The sequence below is a fragment of the Rissa tridactyla genome, chromosome 4 (genome assembly GCF_028500815.1).
Source record: "Rissa tridactyla isolate bRisTri1 chromosome 4, bRisTri1.patW.cur.20221130, whole genome shotgun sequence".
NCBI lineage: Eukaryota > Metazoa > Chordata > Aves > Charadriiformes > Laridae > Rissa > Rissa tridactyla.
Window position 1 is genome coordinate 43,873,436 of NC_071469.1, and position 16,925 is coordinate 43,890,360.

At 37.0% G+C, this 16,925-nt stretch overlaps 1 protein-coding gene across 4 annotated transcripts in view; it reads right to left on the reverse strand.

Moving 5' to 3' along the window:
- STARD9 (StAR related lipid transfer domain containing 9) overlaps positions 1–16,925 on the reverse strand; it is a 113,432-nt gene that overhangs the window by 28,322 nt on the left and 68,185 nt on the right. For all 4 annotated transcript variants that reach the window (XR_008465898.1, XM_054198160.1, XM_054198162.1 and 1 more), the window contains 7 exons: positions 16,359–16,433; positions 15,466–15,645; positions 11,592–11,643; positions 10,557–10,694; positions 9,520–9,602; positions 8,385–8,488; positions 6,070–6,117 (listed from right to left, as the gene is read on the reverse strand). Coding sequence is in view for 3 of the 4 variants with exons in the window: in XM_054198160.1 (XP_054054135.1) it covers positions 6,070–6,117; positions 8,385–8,488; positions 9,520–9,602; positions 10,557–10,694; positions 11,592–11,643; positions 15,466–15,645; positions 16,359–16,433 (680 nt within the window). In the remaining variant the exon portion in view is untranslated. The remainder of the gene's footprint in view (positions 1–6,069; positions 6,118–8,384; positions 8,489–9,519; positions 9,603–10,556; positions 10,695–11,591; positions 11,644–15,465; positions 15,646–16,358; positions 16,434–16,925) is intronic.

The window sequence follows — 16,925 nt, forward strand, 5'->3', positions numbered from 1 at the left end:
GAACTGTAAGCATGTGTTCAAAGCAACCATTTCTACAGCAACAACTTTGATTCCATGTGCTAGATTAACAGACAAAACAGATGAAACAAACAAGCAGGCAAAGTCTACAAATCTTCTGGAGTACCTTTACATGGAACATATATTTCACTTCCTTAAGAGGCAGTGGGAAAGCCTCACTACATAAAAGCCTTAAGATTCTCAATAATTTACAATATTGCTGTGATTCTCTTTCGCTCACCTATGGAAACCAGAATTCAGTTTGTTTTTAATGTTTATGTAAATGTAATACTGGTGAGAATAACTGAGAAGGAACATCTTCTGTTCCATTGTCTGGCATGGTGCAAACAGAGTAAAAACTCTGCTGCTGTCATTTGCTTAATGGTTTGTTTCTGCCTGGGACCCACAGGAACAAACTACAGGAACAAGCAGCTCCAAGATCTATTTGTCCTTGGCTTGACTACAAAGATGCCAACAACCTGTGATTTGTAATTTTTTTCCTCTAAGATAAACTTTAATTGATCCCAAGGAAATAGGAGTGGGATGCCTCATTTCTCATTCAGCTGAAGTAGGTTTGAATTGACACTGCAGCACTGAAACGCTCATATGGCCATTACAAATCTCCAGCTGTTCGGGTATTTGTAATGCCACCAATGACTGGGGGACAAACTCAGAGGTTAAAGCTAGACTACTTAACTAAAGAAGAATCACTTTTCAAACATAGTATTCAATCTGAAGGATCTCATTTAGGAAAATGAGTTTGCACACCGATAATGATAACTCTGAGGAACACTTTCCCAGAATGCGTCTTCCAGATTATCTTCCATATTTTTCAAGGGAAATGTAATGGAACGGCCATATAATATGGAGGTTAAAGCACTGATCTGAGACAAAAGCTCTCTGGTTTTGGAGCACTTGTATCCCCTCTGTGCTTTTGCGTACTTAGGCTGCAAGGTCTTCACGGTGAGGACTGCCTCTGGATGTCTATGCACTGAACGTAACAGAGCCTTGATGTCAGCTGGAGCCTCTACTTGCTGATACGTGAAAACTAATAAACCTTAATAGCAATTGTAAATGTTAAGTCCCTGTGCATACTCTGATGATGGGGTAGTCTTTAATCTGTTTTGCTAACAGACATGCAAAAGCTCTGATTCCTATAGTGGTATGAAAGTTGAAAAATGTGCGTCTAAATTTGTTACTGGACAATTGCATGACCTTGGGCAAGTCACTTAGTCTGAGACATGGGTGAAAAAAGCAAAGTGCCTTCATCTAAGTGGAGTGATGAGGATCCACATTAACATTATCAAATATCAGAAAGTCAAGCATCAGGAGGGCTGATTTTCTAATTTATCACTATTAGCACCATTCTGTATGAGATTGAGGAAACTGCGTAAATCATTGCCAATAAGGCTGAAAAGCGGAACATGATAGTAAAACAGTAGACCAGAAATTCTTGTTCTGTAACAGTTTACTAAAACTAGATAAAATAAAATTCTTACTTCTTACAAAACGTCTCATACTCTTCCTAACCACAACTTTTAGCTCTCAGCCATGCTTTCCATAAAATCGACCTACCAAACTGTTTACAAATTGAAACCCAGAACGTTTAAGTATTTGAAACAACTCAGTGTTGCATTTGAATCCAAAGACCTCAGGGTGCTCGCAGAGGCGGTTAGGTAACATCTGTTTACAGCTAGGAGATGGTCACAAGGTCTTCCCATGCTTTCCAACAATGCTGAAACCACAACACACACCCCACCGCCACCACCCCTATTATAAAGCATCAGAGAATAAGCAACGCAAACAATGCACATGGAAGTGTGCTGTTTGCTGCTCTCAGCAGCACTAGTGTATTCCCTCGTGTGTGTGGTAATGGATTTTTGCTGAACTAACATGAAACTGTAAGATCCTTTCCAACAGGCATGTGCGTTTGCACACAGAGCAGAACATGATGCAGGCCAAACTCATGTTATTAATCACAGCTCCATACTAGGACTACACCCCAAAAAGGCAGACTACAGAGGCATACTCATACTTCACTTTAAACCTTGGAAAAACAAACACAGCACAGCAACCATCACAGTGTTACTGCTTTTGTTCTGGTGATGTAGCTACTTGGTACAATTCTCCCTCAGATAATAAAATAATAAGCTGGTTTCTGTAATAAAATATTGTTGCTGAAGGTATAGATATGAATTACAATTCTGCTGCTATTTCAGTGCCTCTTTGCTTCATCTCCTAATTTTTAATAGTACAAAACAAAAACCAGGCAGGGCAGTAAAGACAGGTCTGAATACAAAGATTGAATATTAAACACCTTTTTATAAAGTTGCTTCTTAAAGATGGTTTTCTCAAGCGGAACAAAAAGGTAATGAAAATTCATGCAGAGCCACTTACATAACACAGGTATGCCAGAAGATGTTTTTCGTCTGGCTGTGAGACTACTGACTGTAAAGAGCAAAATGACCGGCTGCTTTGGGTTTGGGATACAGATCTGTCTCTCTCAGAAACTGCTGAAACCAAGAACATGAAGTAAGAATGCTCCCTTTCTACCTTCGAACATGCTATGTCACACCAACACACCCTTGCTGGTTTGTAGAAATGACATGACAAACTAAACTAAAAAATGAGGTGACAAAGGCTCAGAAAGAAAATAACAGATTCACACACACTTCATAGCTAAATCACCTAATAGACAATTTAAAGAGCAATGTTTCTGTAATACATGTTTGAATGATTAAACTAAAACCAAATATCAATCCAGTTAACTAAGAATTTAGCCATATCCTGTAATAGGTAGATGAGATCGCTCATTTCTTTCATCTAAAACATCTTAAATCAGATGTACCGTTAAATTTAGACTTGAAATACAGGAACACTATGAGATACAGGAATCAAGCCCAGACCAATTTCTGCTATTGCTTGTATTCCTGCCTTCCCACATAAGCAATCTACACTCAGTACAGGTCTAGCAGGAAATAATATAACCTCAGGACAAACATAAGACAAACAGCTTGATTTCTGTAGGTATCAAGACATACATAAAACGTTGGTTTCGAGGGACTGACATACTCTGGCACACAGCATATAAAAAAAAAAAGCAACCCTGCACAGAATTTCATAAAAGCATGCATATTTCTAGGAGTACCAAATGCAGCAAGAAGTGTCAACAGTTACCCCCTCCTCCAAGTAAGCCTTTAAAAACAGCAAGTAAAATTACAACAACAGAAAGACATAAATCTTAAACTAAAGTAATCACAAATTACTGAGAAAATTTTCATATTATACCAATGCTGCCGGCTTGTTTTTCCACCTCATTTTTCTCTCCACAAAGTTTGCATGACGCATGCTAAATGAACCATCTGTAAATCCACATTTTTTCCAGCCTGTTTTGTCGTCAGCTCTCCGGGATCCTATTGTGCAATTCTCCTCCCCTCTTCCCCAAACACTTCTACTGCTGATGCAGAAGCTGGCGGCTGCTACAGCATAATGCAGTTTTCAGTAACTATGGCAGCAATAGCTCTGTGGTGAGTCTGAACGCCTTCTGCAATAAAATCTTCAGGCTCAAACAGAGAAACTCAAGTGAAAATAAGCACTGTTGCTAAAATCTGAAATTTGCCAATTTTCCCAAAGAAAACATCAGTCAAGTCAGCGTCCTGATCCTTCTGTCTGCCTAGTGCTCAAGTCCCATTTTTCTTCTACAAATGATTTTTTCCAGGGGAAGAGGAGTTAATAACAAAACAGAAAAAAAAGATGTTGGCAAGGCATTTTGCGCCCTTGCAAATCACAGCACTGAGAGCAATTGTAAGTCAGGGTTACAAGCCTATCCACTGATACACATCCACCCCCGCTCCATCCTCCCCCTCCACCCGTGTCCAATCCGGGGCCCTTCCCGCAGGGCCTCAGAGCATCACACCGCAGCAGACACCACGCAGCTGCACGGGGTCGTACATCTGCTTCTGCCTAGCACAGAGGCTCAACCTCTACCTTCTCCTCCCTACAGCAAAGGGAAGAGGGAGGAAGGAGATATGAGGACACCTCCTCCAGCCTCCTGGAGCCATGATGCTCACACAATTCAAAGCAAAGTTGGGGGGCGGCGGGCAGGAGGGGGGAACCAGAAATCACTCAAAACAGCTAGCAGAGTCAGAAACCGTTAGAAATAAGGGACCTTTGGAAATGTACACACAGAGTAATCCCCTTCACAGAAGTTACCATCAGGTGAAGTATCATTTGGATTTCTGATTAGCTGGTATACTTACAGAAAAAGCACACCTGTGCATTTTTTTTAGCCTTTCCATGCAAAACCTCATTTTTTTTTATTTGCCTAAGCCCCCAAAACAACAGTAAGGCAACGACTTATTTAAGGCAACGACTTATTTAAGGCAACCCTTTAAATATGCTTCTAAAACAGAGCTCTTTTTGGCAAGGAGTCAGAGGCACAAGACGCAGCCACACACTCCAGTAAAGGTCACTGCTGCCTCGCTAAATTCCAGTTCAGCTGGAACTACAATCTATCACAGGTTTTCCCCTTATGATTTCAGTTATATATAGAATCAGTTGGTTCCCCTGCTAACCCACTATAGATGATTCTGCTCTAAGTTGTAGAGTTTTTGTAATTGACGCTGCATTTCTCTGTGAAATGAAATATTTGAGGGATCTTTTAAGAGATGCAAAATATTTCTTTAACTTGTATTTGTAGAGCACTTTGAAAATGAAAGCTGTTAGTAAGAACTCAGAGTATTATTTTTACAAATATTCGTTGTACATGTTAACCATACCACATTAGAGTAACATTTGTGTTGTGTTCTCCAGCATCAGATGCCATACCTACAGGCACTGTTTCCTTTCTAGTTCAGTAGAATTTCACACATTCTTACGAGATGATTTTTTTTTCTCCAGTTTAACAATGTTGGCACTTTCAAGGAAAGAGAGCTTAAATATGTTCCAAGCAACTAAAATTAATTCAAGTGTTCTGCTATACCACTGGACTCTAACGGAACAAGTCCTGTTTTTTTCAAACTAGCAAGAGAACAAAATCAGGGTTTATATTTATATGCAGTATGGTATTAAGGCAATGACAGGCGCAAGACCTTCATTATCTACTTATTTGTGGTGATGCTATCATATGATGACTGATGCCAGTCACATGCCTTCTGTGTGTTTGCTGGCTGACAACAAACATTAGAAGTTTGAAGTGCTGGGGTCTTCTGAGTAGGGTGTACAAGCAAGCAGCCAAGTAAGAGCACAATGAATCACACCCCTTTCTCAGGGGAAGTTTCATGCCTAAAGTTTTAATATTTTGGTGCAACAGTAGAAATCTGTTTTCTCTCTCATTTCTCAAAATATTTTAACATACAGTTAGAGGTTGAACTGGCAATTCAACCCATGAAAAGCAGATGGGAAAAATGTCATCTTACTGACAGCATGGGAGATAAGACTGTAAGTAATCATTACCATAACATATATGTTCTGAAATAAAAAACCCAGAAGAAAGCAAAGTACCATCAGTTCCTGATTAAAGAGTACTTAAACCCATGGAAGTGTAAAAATTTCTGAATTATTTTTGTGTGCAGCTGCTGTGTCTCTTTGCAGGAATGAACCATGTTCTATGCTAGGACCTCCTTTTTGGATTCTTCCATAAAGGCATTTTCTTCTCACCAGAAGAGAACAAAATTTGTCCAAGGATTTTTCAATATAGTAATGAGTATTCACGGTACCTACTACTGACATCAAACTTAATGTATTTTAGGGTTCTTATATATTGTAAATTGGGGCAGCTTCAGCGTAAACCCCACTCTAATCATGGCTTAAAGCTTACAAGTGCAACAATGCTGCAAACCATTTGCATAAGACTGAGTATGAAGAAAGAACATGGTTGCAGAGACTTGCCTGTAACTCAGCTGCATGTACAGATTCTTGTTTCAATATGATAAAATCAAATTAAAGCTTGAAGCCTAGTTTGCATCTCTTCTGGAGGAAATTACTGTAGCAAATCAGTGTAGTGTAGTGTAGGAGAAAGACAAAGCTAGAGGGGCTAAAAAATTCTGCATATTTAGACATTAATATTCTTACCTTAGTTCAGGAGAACATTTGTTTTCTTTACAGTTTCCACATTTTTGACTGTAAAAATAAAAACAGGACATCATAAAGACGTTCAAAAAGAAGGCAAAAAAACTCGACTGAAGCCTATTATACAGAGATGTTATTGTAATTTTCAGTAGAAGACAACTCTAAGATGCAGATTGCTAGCAGCTAGGAGAGCATCAAGAACTACCAAGTGAGAGGGGAGAGAGAGGGAGTGAGGGACACACACACGTGGCTTGCCCTGTTCTTATATTTTCGACTAAGCATCTCTTTCCCACAGAGATAAGACCCTGCACTAGGTCATCTTTTTACTGATGAACAATAACCATTCCCTGTAGTCCGCTTAGTCCTGTATTACTGTTTGCAAAATAACTCAGACACCTTTTAGTACTTGACATTGACTTTTCTACACAAAAGCTGGACATTTAAGAGACCACATATATCTCGTTTTATTCTTATATTACCGATCTTAGGCTAGATGTCTCAATCATAACCCCCCTCCATGAGCAAAACTACTTGTCTGGACAGAAGCACAGGCTGGCTGGCTACTGTAAAGGAAGGATGAGTGGATCAATTCAGTTTACCTTTGCCAAAAAACTACTGAAGAGGAAAAAAAGACCAGTGGATTATGTAAAGTGAAAGACAACTAATATTAGATATAATTTATAGCTTATTCCTGTAAGAGATGGACATTCATAAAAATCAAGTGAATGCAACACCATAATGCTTTTCATTTACACTGAAGTAACCATTTGAAACACTCTAGGTAAGTATGACGGTAATAAGCAACGTAATATGCATAGTCCTGTCCAAGTGATTAAAAAATTGATCAACACAGACAAATCTGCGATCTGAACACGGTCTGAACAAAAATCAATGAGAAACGTTCTTCAGTTTTGTCAGGTTAAAGAGGGGGAAACCGAGTGCAATTCTGTGCTAAACTGTTCACAATAGTTTGGGATTTCTGCAGTTTTTTCTAGGACCGTCAACAAATTTCTGTGACAAAATCTCCACCTCTGATGTTTATACCCATGTAAAGCGCAACTTGGTATCTACTTTTGAAGGTCATTAGACGAAGCCTTTTTTAAAAAAATCTTTTTAATTTTTACAAAGAAAATAACAGCAGTGATGCGTAAAATGTACCTCAGTAAAGAAACAAAATGAAATATCATTTTGTATAGAAAGGTATCACTGCAGCAAATGAAAAGCAAATGCAGAGATTAGATACATTAAAGAAAACACATAGACACACTCTACCCAAGTTGGAAAGCAAGCCACTTGACTAAAAGTATGAAGAGATGTTCAAAACAGAAATAACTTTAATGCTCATAAAAACAAGATGAGATACTTCCTCTAGAGATAAAGAGATAAAAGATTCCCAGTATGTTACTACACCAAAAATGCTCTAGCAAGAAGCAAAACTATCAACAGATATGAACAAGAAGATGGCTGTTTCTTGCCTTTAACAGGTCAATTGAATGTGCCAGGCTGAGAGGAATTAAAAAAAAAAGAGAAAGAACTCAATTACATTTAATTCTGTGATACTCTGTTTTCAATGTTATAAACTGAAACACAGGAGATATCTTAATTAATTTTCCTGATACATTTTAATCACCGTCTTCATAACACCAATCCTTTCCGTTTCAGAAAGGCTCTGCCATGAAAAGCATACACTAGACACTGTGAGTATGAGCAGCTCTTTGACATTTGGGAAGCAGTTTATGCCTTATTTACTGCTCAGTTTAAAAAAAAACAACCCTACAACAAAAAACCCAAACAAAAACCCAAGAATCACAATGGCTTTCTGAGACAAAGGGCTCAATGAGCTCTTGAACTAAAGGGAATTTATGAACAAACCAACCTTCTGATTTCCACAACAAATTAGCAGGGAAACTGAATTGGTAATAATTACCTTGGTTAGATCACACCTAGAAAAATCCATTCTGTGCACTGAAGTAAGAGTATTGTAAAAATTATACATTACCTTATAAATCAAAACAGCTATAATGCAGATGTGCAAGTGAACTGTACTAAGGCTGTCTGACAGTCTCATCCAAGGCATTTTCTTGATTGTGCATCAATACTCATTGTGCATCAATTAATTTTTCAGGTTTGTTTCTTGGATATATATATAACACTGTGTATTAGTCAGCTGGTGAATGCATTTTCTCGGACGCTTTTATTTGATCACTTGAAAACACGATGGGACCTATTCTATATACAACTTAGTTTTGTCTGAACCAAGTCCTGGTTTCAAACATCATTGCACATGAGAAATTGTTTATTTCTTTGCTTTAACTTACTAGTCAAGAGAAGAAAGTATATAATGAGGAGAATGCATGCAACTTCCATCCAAGTTGAGCCAGTCCAAAGCTCCACAAGTCAGAACGGATGGGGTTTCATTAATCTACAAAACACATAACACGAGAATAGAAAGAAAAAGTATCACAGTAATCCAGGAACTTCTAAGTTAACATTAACACCACCATTGTTAAGTACTGTGTGCAATGATGCATAATACCTCCCACGTGAGTTTATAATCTCACTAACACTTCTGCTTAGTCTTTGATAATTTGCAAAATTGCTATGCATTTGTTACTGAGTATAGCTGCTCTTGTAGCTCTGTTTTAATGTACCGCATGTTTCACTAATGAAGAAACTATGAATGAAAACAAATGGAAGTTAAGGCTCTTAATTACAGAAGTGAGTACAAAAGGACAGTTGAGCAGAAAGTATAAGACGTTATTGTATGAAAATCCATTTTAAAAGATAGATTCTTGCCCATATCACTTGGTAATATGGTTATGTCCTAAACCAGAAAAATTTACATTCTTTAAATTAGGTTTTTTAGTTATATATGCCAGTCACTTTAAGAATTATCTAATTTTTTTGAAACATTATTGAACTAGCTGACCAAATACTATCTTGCAGTAGTTAGTTCCTGAGATTAACATACTAAGAAATATTTTATCTATTTCTGATGTATGTTACAATTAAGTGCTTTCAGAGTCTACAATACTAAAGCACTTAATCCCATAAATTTTCCATTTCTTCTAGTATACCTCATTCGGGACGGTGAAATGGCAGAGGCAGAAGATAAGTCAGAAAATTATCAAATGTGGAAAGATTCTTAACTGATCTATTCACTGCAGCATTCTGCCTTTCTGTTTCAATCCTACTGTAGTCATGACTAGAAATAGGAAACACTAAATTATTCAAGGGATCTGCATCATCTTTTGCTAAGCACATCTGAAAGAAGCGCTACTGTCCTCTCACAAAAGGTTTAATGTCATTACAGACCATTAGATAGAGGAAATGAAGCAAGTGAATATGATGATGAGAAGAAATATTATCTTTATCAGGCTAGCTTTCAAGAGGGAATATAATTAGGAAAATCAATGAAGAATTAGGAAAGAAGAATACAGTTTTAGAACTTACTGATCTTCTTTGTCTTAAGATAGCAGCTTCTGCTGGGTGATTGAATCTAAATTTATGAGATTTGCCAAGGACAACAAGGGCCCCTGTGAACAAAAATTCATTAGAAATCTACAGAGAAATAATTCATCAAACAGTTGGTCCCTAGAATGTTAGCAGTTTCTTAATTCCAGTATACAGACTACAACATATACAAATTACTACAGAGTAGTACGTTAAAAAAAGAACAAACAACCAAAACTCAAAAAACAAGAGCTTTCTGACCATCACAGAGTAGAAAACTATTTTTAAAATTTGCCACCATGGAACACTACGGAACAGAAGAGTTATCATTCTGTAATGACAGCATCCAAGCAAATTCATCTTGGAGATCTTTGCAAACTCAACATAACAGTAAATTCCCTGTTCATATTACAGACCAGTATGTCTTCCTATCAAAAACATAACCAACCCACTGCTGGAAACTTGCTTTTACACTATCTTTTTAAGAATCCAGATCACTGCAAGTTCACAGAAATTGTTGTTTTGTGTTGGGTTTTGTTGGGTTTTTTTTAATTTTAAACAGCCTGAAAATCTGGGAGCCTGATCCATTTCATCTGAGCTCATTCACCATAGCCTGTGACTCAGTGGCCAGTACTCTCCACCTAAACACGCTATGAAAAAGTTGAAGATCATTTCAACTGTATTACATAAAGGCCAGAAAACCCCACCAGTGGTCAGCTGGCTTAGAGCCAGTCTCCACTACTTTCCACAACAGTGCCTCTGACTACAGATCTTCCCTTTTCAGAAGGCTACAGACTACTGCTGCCAAAAGGGGTTTTAATATTGTCACGTACATCTTCATTTTACTTTCTGTGGGGTACTTAATTTGTCCCAGTCTGGAACCTCTAGCCATGGATCAAACCTTGTGGAGCTAAGTAGGAGACTGAGAGATATATTTCTTAGATCTGCATGAGTTCGATAAATCCTTGTCTCTAAAGCTCTAAACTCCAAAGGTAAATTGATTATAACACAGCATTTACAGCAAAAGCAAGCCTTACCTTGTGACAGACGACATGATCCAGTGACTTCACATCCATTCACAGTGCAGTGTGCGCCCTGAACTGGTCTCAGCGTCACAATCCCACAGTTGTTATCTATCATACAATGATCCCTTTCAATCCACCTTCCCTGCAAAACTACAATGTATACATTTGTTTTATTTCACCTGTTGAAGGGGTTGGGTTTGCACTATTTTCCTCAGAATTAAATACCATGCACTGTTTGACACTATGACTGCATACTTCAGAGAACTATGTCACGTGCAGACCAAGGAGATTAAGTTGCCATCTTTGATTGATAGCCAATCACAGAAAAAACTTACTTGATTGAAAATAATGAGATTGCTCTTTTAAAGTATTTCTGGTTCTAGAAAACTATACACTACTTTCTGATGTGTGAGCTGATATGCAAATTATTCTATTATGCTGAATTTTCTTAGTGTTATGTCATTTATTGTTTATATTTTACTAACCTACTGTCAGAAAAACAAACTTAACCAAACTTAGCAGAACTAACCAAAGCTGAGATTCCACAAAGTTTCCAGTTTCAGTATAAAGTTGCAACTCTCTATCATAATTTGCAGCTCTTGAGATTGACAAAATTAAAAGCATAAATGAAATAAAACAAAAAATATTCTGAATAATTTGGATTTTATATCTAAAATACTCTGCCAAAGTAGGGGTGAAAAGGATTTTCAATGTCTCATGATCACTTGTGCCACTAGTTTAGGATAGAACATACCAAGATTTGCATGTTGGATGAAGATATTTTTAAACCCTACTGTAGCATTTCACAAGTGGGAAGAAATTATGAAGAAATCTCAGTTAGATCAAGACCATTGACTTTCTGACCTCTTAAACAAAAAATAGCTGAAAGATTTTAGGCAGCTTCAACAATTATTCTCTTCTACTTACCTTCTTCTGTAAAGAAAGCTGACAAACAGAAACATTACCTAGCTATCGCACATGACAAATATAAATCTCTTGGTTTGACCTGACCATATCATAAAATAATTTGTAATATAATTCTCTTACCAATATCTTGATCTTGGTCTGAATCACTTCTTCCAATTTTGGTTGTTCCTTCCTAAAACAAGAAAAGAATTAATTTAAAAGTTGGTTACTGAAAGTGGTTTATATATAATAATTTAAAAAGTGTTGGTACAGCATCTTAGCAAATACCTGAAATAAATCACTTGAATTGTTTAGAGCAAACTCTGTCTACTACTTCATAATACTCAGGCTGCTGTTCCCCATAGCAGTGCAACTACTTCTTATCTTGCAGCTATGTCAGCTTCTCCTAGTACAACTCCAATAGATGAAATAACTCTCGGTGGATGATTTTTTGGACTGTGATTGAGAAAAATATTTTGAATATGAACAAATATTCTGATCTTTGAACTTTTACAGGGAGATTTGTTGTTTGCAGAAATTAGATCATTCTTTTTATAAATATCCATACAGGAAGAAAGAAGCTGCAAAATAATTATTCAGTTCACTAGGCTTTTCAGACAGAAAAGTTACAGAATTCCTATTTCATAAGGGAACTCTCTCACAGATTATGAATTCTTCAAACTAACTACTAAAGGAGAACTTTTTTCCAAAAGTTAAATGACATTTATAAAAGGTCTTCTTGGTGATTATGGTATATAGGCAAGTTCCCAAATTTTAAGAATCAATAACTTCAGAGAAAAGAACTGCTTAGGAACAAAAGTCTCCAGAACAAGCAGACTCAAACCATATTATGGACCAGCGATAGAAGGGAGACTGTATTTTTATGGTACAGTGCATATGTCAATGAAGCATTTAATGAGTCATTTAATCAATACTATGAGAAAAAAAACTACCAAAAAAAGCAATGAATTTACCACCTGTCTAGTATGTTCCATTCCCAGTTATATCTTTTTCCTTAGGAAAACAAAGCAGGATCATTTCCCATCTCGGAAGGGAGGCTATACTTCGTTATTGTAAACTGATTAGTGAATACACTCTAAGATTACTTTAGTGGCAGCCCTTTCAGTGATATTAAAATTTATTACCATCATTAAACTTCTTTATTTTTGTATTCTAATTAGAATAAACTGAATATGCTTCCTGCTCCAAGCATACTGTAACATAGATTAAAGCATGAAGCAAGAAGTGGTAATCAGAAGTGTGAAAGGAAGTTTCCCTGGGAAAAGGGAAGCTGTGCATTGCTGTAAGATGATGCAGTTATGAGTAATTATGGGGGAATCACAGTGGTTTTGTGCATTGGAGGGAAAGGGAGTGATAATCATTCAGTTCCTCACAGAGCTCAGCTATCTGAACCAACTAACACAGCCCTTTGCTACAAGCCCTGCTGAGACTCCCTTGCTGGAGGGGCTGAAAGCTGGATTGTGGCCAGTGACCCTGCTTCGGAGTTATTATCAAGTTACATGTCAGCTTAACATTCAATGGACTCAACCACAAAATATCCACACGGCTTGGCCACAACTTGTAGAAAACTTATGATCCATATAGCCTTTGACTCACCTCGCACAAGCAAATGAGTTAGCAACATGCATTTTATACCAAGAGAAGTAAACCAACTCCTAAAAGACCTCTTTATCAATTACCTTCTTGACTAAGCAAAGACACAGTTATTCTAATTCCAAAATAAACCTTTTTCCAATGTGCTGAAATAACTCTCTGGTAATACAATTTAATTCAGGAAAGTATATTACAGCAGTATTGGTTCATGAAATTTGCAATAGTATCCCAGTTGGTGGAGTGATTGTGACTGAGATTAAGCACAACTAAAAATTGCAGCTGAGAGCAAGAGTACAGATAGGATACAAGTAAACTTGCAAGAAGAAAACAAAACAAACAGTGCCATAACATAGGCCAGGCACACATTGATTTCATTTTTCCAAATGCTATTACTGAGCTAATAATTTCAATGTTTATACTTTTTCCTGATTTAATATTGAGTATTCTACCTGAAAAAGTGAAAGACACGTGATTCAGACAAAATGATCGCACAACTTCACCTTAATGTACCAAGATACATCTTCATAACTGTTGAAGTGCTTTTACATTGTTACCCTCTTCTGGCAGCATTTCCTGATTAAGGGTAGAACTCCCAAGCAGCATTATAGAACCATAAAGAGCAAGATTGCTTTCCCCCGTCAGTTTTGGAAGTACTCCAACTTTCAAAATAAGTTTGCGAAGTACATCTTTTTCTAAAACAATATTTTAAAAAATCCCATATTTTTAAGCTATGCAAAAAAGCTCAGTTATAGGGAAAACATATATTTTTGTTAATGAAAGCCAGAAAAAAAGAACAGAACCTAAGAAAGGTTCTTCAAGCATAGATGCAGCATCGATTAGTGCAATTAATACTATGGAATATCAAGAGACTGAAAGAGTAACACAATATTTATTCTACATGATCTGAGAACTGCTGCCACGACCTCTCCCTAGAACTACAATGTGAAGTGCTGTTATATGTCAAAGCCCTAATATGTAAGGAACTGCTCATGTTTTACCTTCTTGTTGTTCAGATGAAGGTAATAGACACCAGAGTCTAAAAGATGCAAAGCACAATGAAAAGAAAAGGCAGCATCTAGGAGCAAAGAAAGAGGGGACAAAGACGTTAGTGTGACAGAGAGACACTAATGACTTCAGAAGGTGACCCTTCAAACTAGGTTCCTTCATTAAAATTAGTATCTTTAAATTACTTTAGGTGTTGTCAAAATTAGTATGTGAAAATATTTGCTGTTTCCAAAATGGCACGTAATGGAAAAACATTTAAGTAGTAGCAATGACTTTTAATAAATATTTAATGTTAATGTAGGATTAAGTAGTTCAAGTTGCACATTGATCAGCACTGGACATTACTACTTGGTCCCTAATTATTACCTAGTACAAGTTCTTTGTGCTGGCACAAGAAAAATTAGGAAAGTTTCTCTTTCAACATGATAAAGAACAGCACGATTTCTGTTTCAAATATTTGCTGCGGCTTTTTAACGTGAAAAAAAAATCCTGTGTCCCTAAACTATATCAGATAGCACAAAACCTAGATTTGGATTAAGATATTTTATTAGTAGACAGATACATGATTTTCAACCATATTTAACACATTTTTTGCTAATGATCACACCTCTGTAGAGATGCCCATCCATCATTCCTTTTACATTAAATGGTATCAATATTTCAGTAATTTCCATTAATTTAAACAACATTAAAAGGTTGAAGTCCAACTTAGCACTGACTTAATCAAAAGAAAATAAACACCCTAATGCACATCATAAGCTGCAATGTGGAGTAATATACATAGGATGTTATGAAGGTTTCTTGGTAAAAACCTTGCCTTAAATGAGCAGCTACACAGCAAAATATCTATGAGTGCAGGATTTCTACCTGATCCTGGAAAATAGTCACTCGAGTGAGATCGCAAGTAATTAGCATTCAAGCTACACACCAGGGGTATACTTGGCAGGCAATATATAGAAGTCATTGCCAAAGTGAGCTGTGCTTGTTAAAGCTTACTTTTACCTTTATTCTACACATACAAGTATTCCAGTCACAAGTATGCAAGTACCAAGTAAAATCTGGACCAGTGTGTGTGGTATACTTTAAGCACCATTCTTTATGTTTACACACACATGCAGGCACACGCGCCTGTCCTCATGCTTTGTGAATAAACTACTAATGCTTATTTTGAGTATTTTGCTTTGCTTATTATACATCATCAAATAGTTTGCACGTGAATTCATAAAAGGTCAAATTATTATTCCATATATGAATTCTTCTCCTCCTCCATTTTCATGTATCCGTTTCTGCTTTTTTTTTCCTTTTATCTGTGTCTTGTGGGCTAAGGCCTTTTTTCAAAAGAAAACAAATGTTTTAAAATTCAAGGAAAAAAATAAGACAAGTGACAATATCTCACCCTGAGATGATACAGCACCACTCCTGTGCTGAGGATATCATCATCCATGGCCATTAGATGAGGTAAACTAGAATCTATTGTTACTCCAGCTTTTTCTTTGTTGATGTCCACACTGTATTCTTCCATGATGGCTTTCCTGTCTGTCCATTTACTTGTCCAGTCTTTGGTCAATTGCTCAATCTTAAAGAATAGGAGAGGAAATTGTTTCACTTACTAAGCAAGTTAATTTTTCTCATACATAAATTTCTTCAGAAATAACAGGATATTTTCCATTTACTGGATGCAAAATTCTTTCACCAGTTGCAATGCAGGTGTATTTCTAATTGCAGTACATTTCTGTAGCAACAAAAAAAATCAGGTAAAAACTGTACTACCATCGAATGAAGCAGGTTTAATCTTTTGAAGACTCATTCCCCCAAAATGCCATAAAGATATATGATCATGCTAACTAGTTATTTTGCCTGTCTTTAAGCAAAACTTAAAATGAAGATCTCCAAAACCTTTCTAGGTCACCAGTGATCAAATCTTCTTAGTAATTTGGTGACTGCACAATAATTGCCTTTGAACAAATCAGAGGAGTTTAATCTTAGAAGAGAGAGGCTCTGTATAATGAATTACTGTGATATATTGAGACAGCTTTCAAACAAGGAGTAGGTTGTGCAGATTTAGTGGTATGCAATGGACAGTATCCCATTGAGGACACAATACTTTCATCACAAATTGGTAGAGAGCACCCAACATGCATTATGGATAGCTATTTCTTGCATATTCAGAGCAAACAGGAAAGGATTAGGACAAAAACATTTTCACTGTGATTTCAAACTATGGCAATGCTATCCCCTTTGGCCCAGTGAAACAGGAGAGAGTTACAGCATCAAATAGATCACACACACCTTCATTTCATTCTGAAGAACCAGCTCAGTCAGATTTCCATCCCTGTCATCGCTCCAAGAAGGACTGGAATTCCTCTGTACAAACAACAGCCACCGAGATCTACATATTAGTTTCCTTATTCACAACTGGCAGGCATGTTCTTTCACTCTCCAGGATTTCAAGGAGATGAACTCAGGAGAAGGAAAGACAAAATACACGGACATTTGATACTGCCTTCTAGCATCTAGCCTACACCTCTCTAGCTATTGCACGCAAGTTTTTGTGAAGAACTGGTGAAGCATTAACAGAGAGATACTTCTATGTAAATAAATCCTGGACTGCATTTCCAGTCTCCCCCAGCAAAACATGCTCTCTATGGCACGGAAAACCAAGACGCTATTATTATTCCAAAGGGGAAAAACACAGACTGTCAGCTGTATTGTGAGGGCTCACAGATGTTCACAACTTCTTCTGGGGGACAGAGTGTGCAGGCAGGGTGAAAATTCCAACACTATTCAGGCCTACTAGTTCACTTTTTTGGAAAAGGGGATTGTAACAAGTCTGGCAGGGAAATCACCTTAACGATT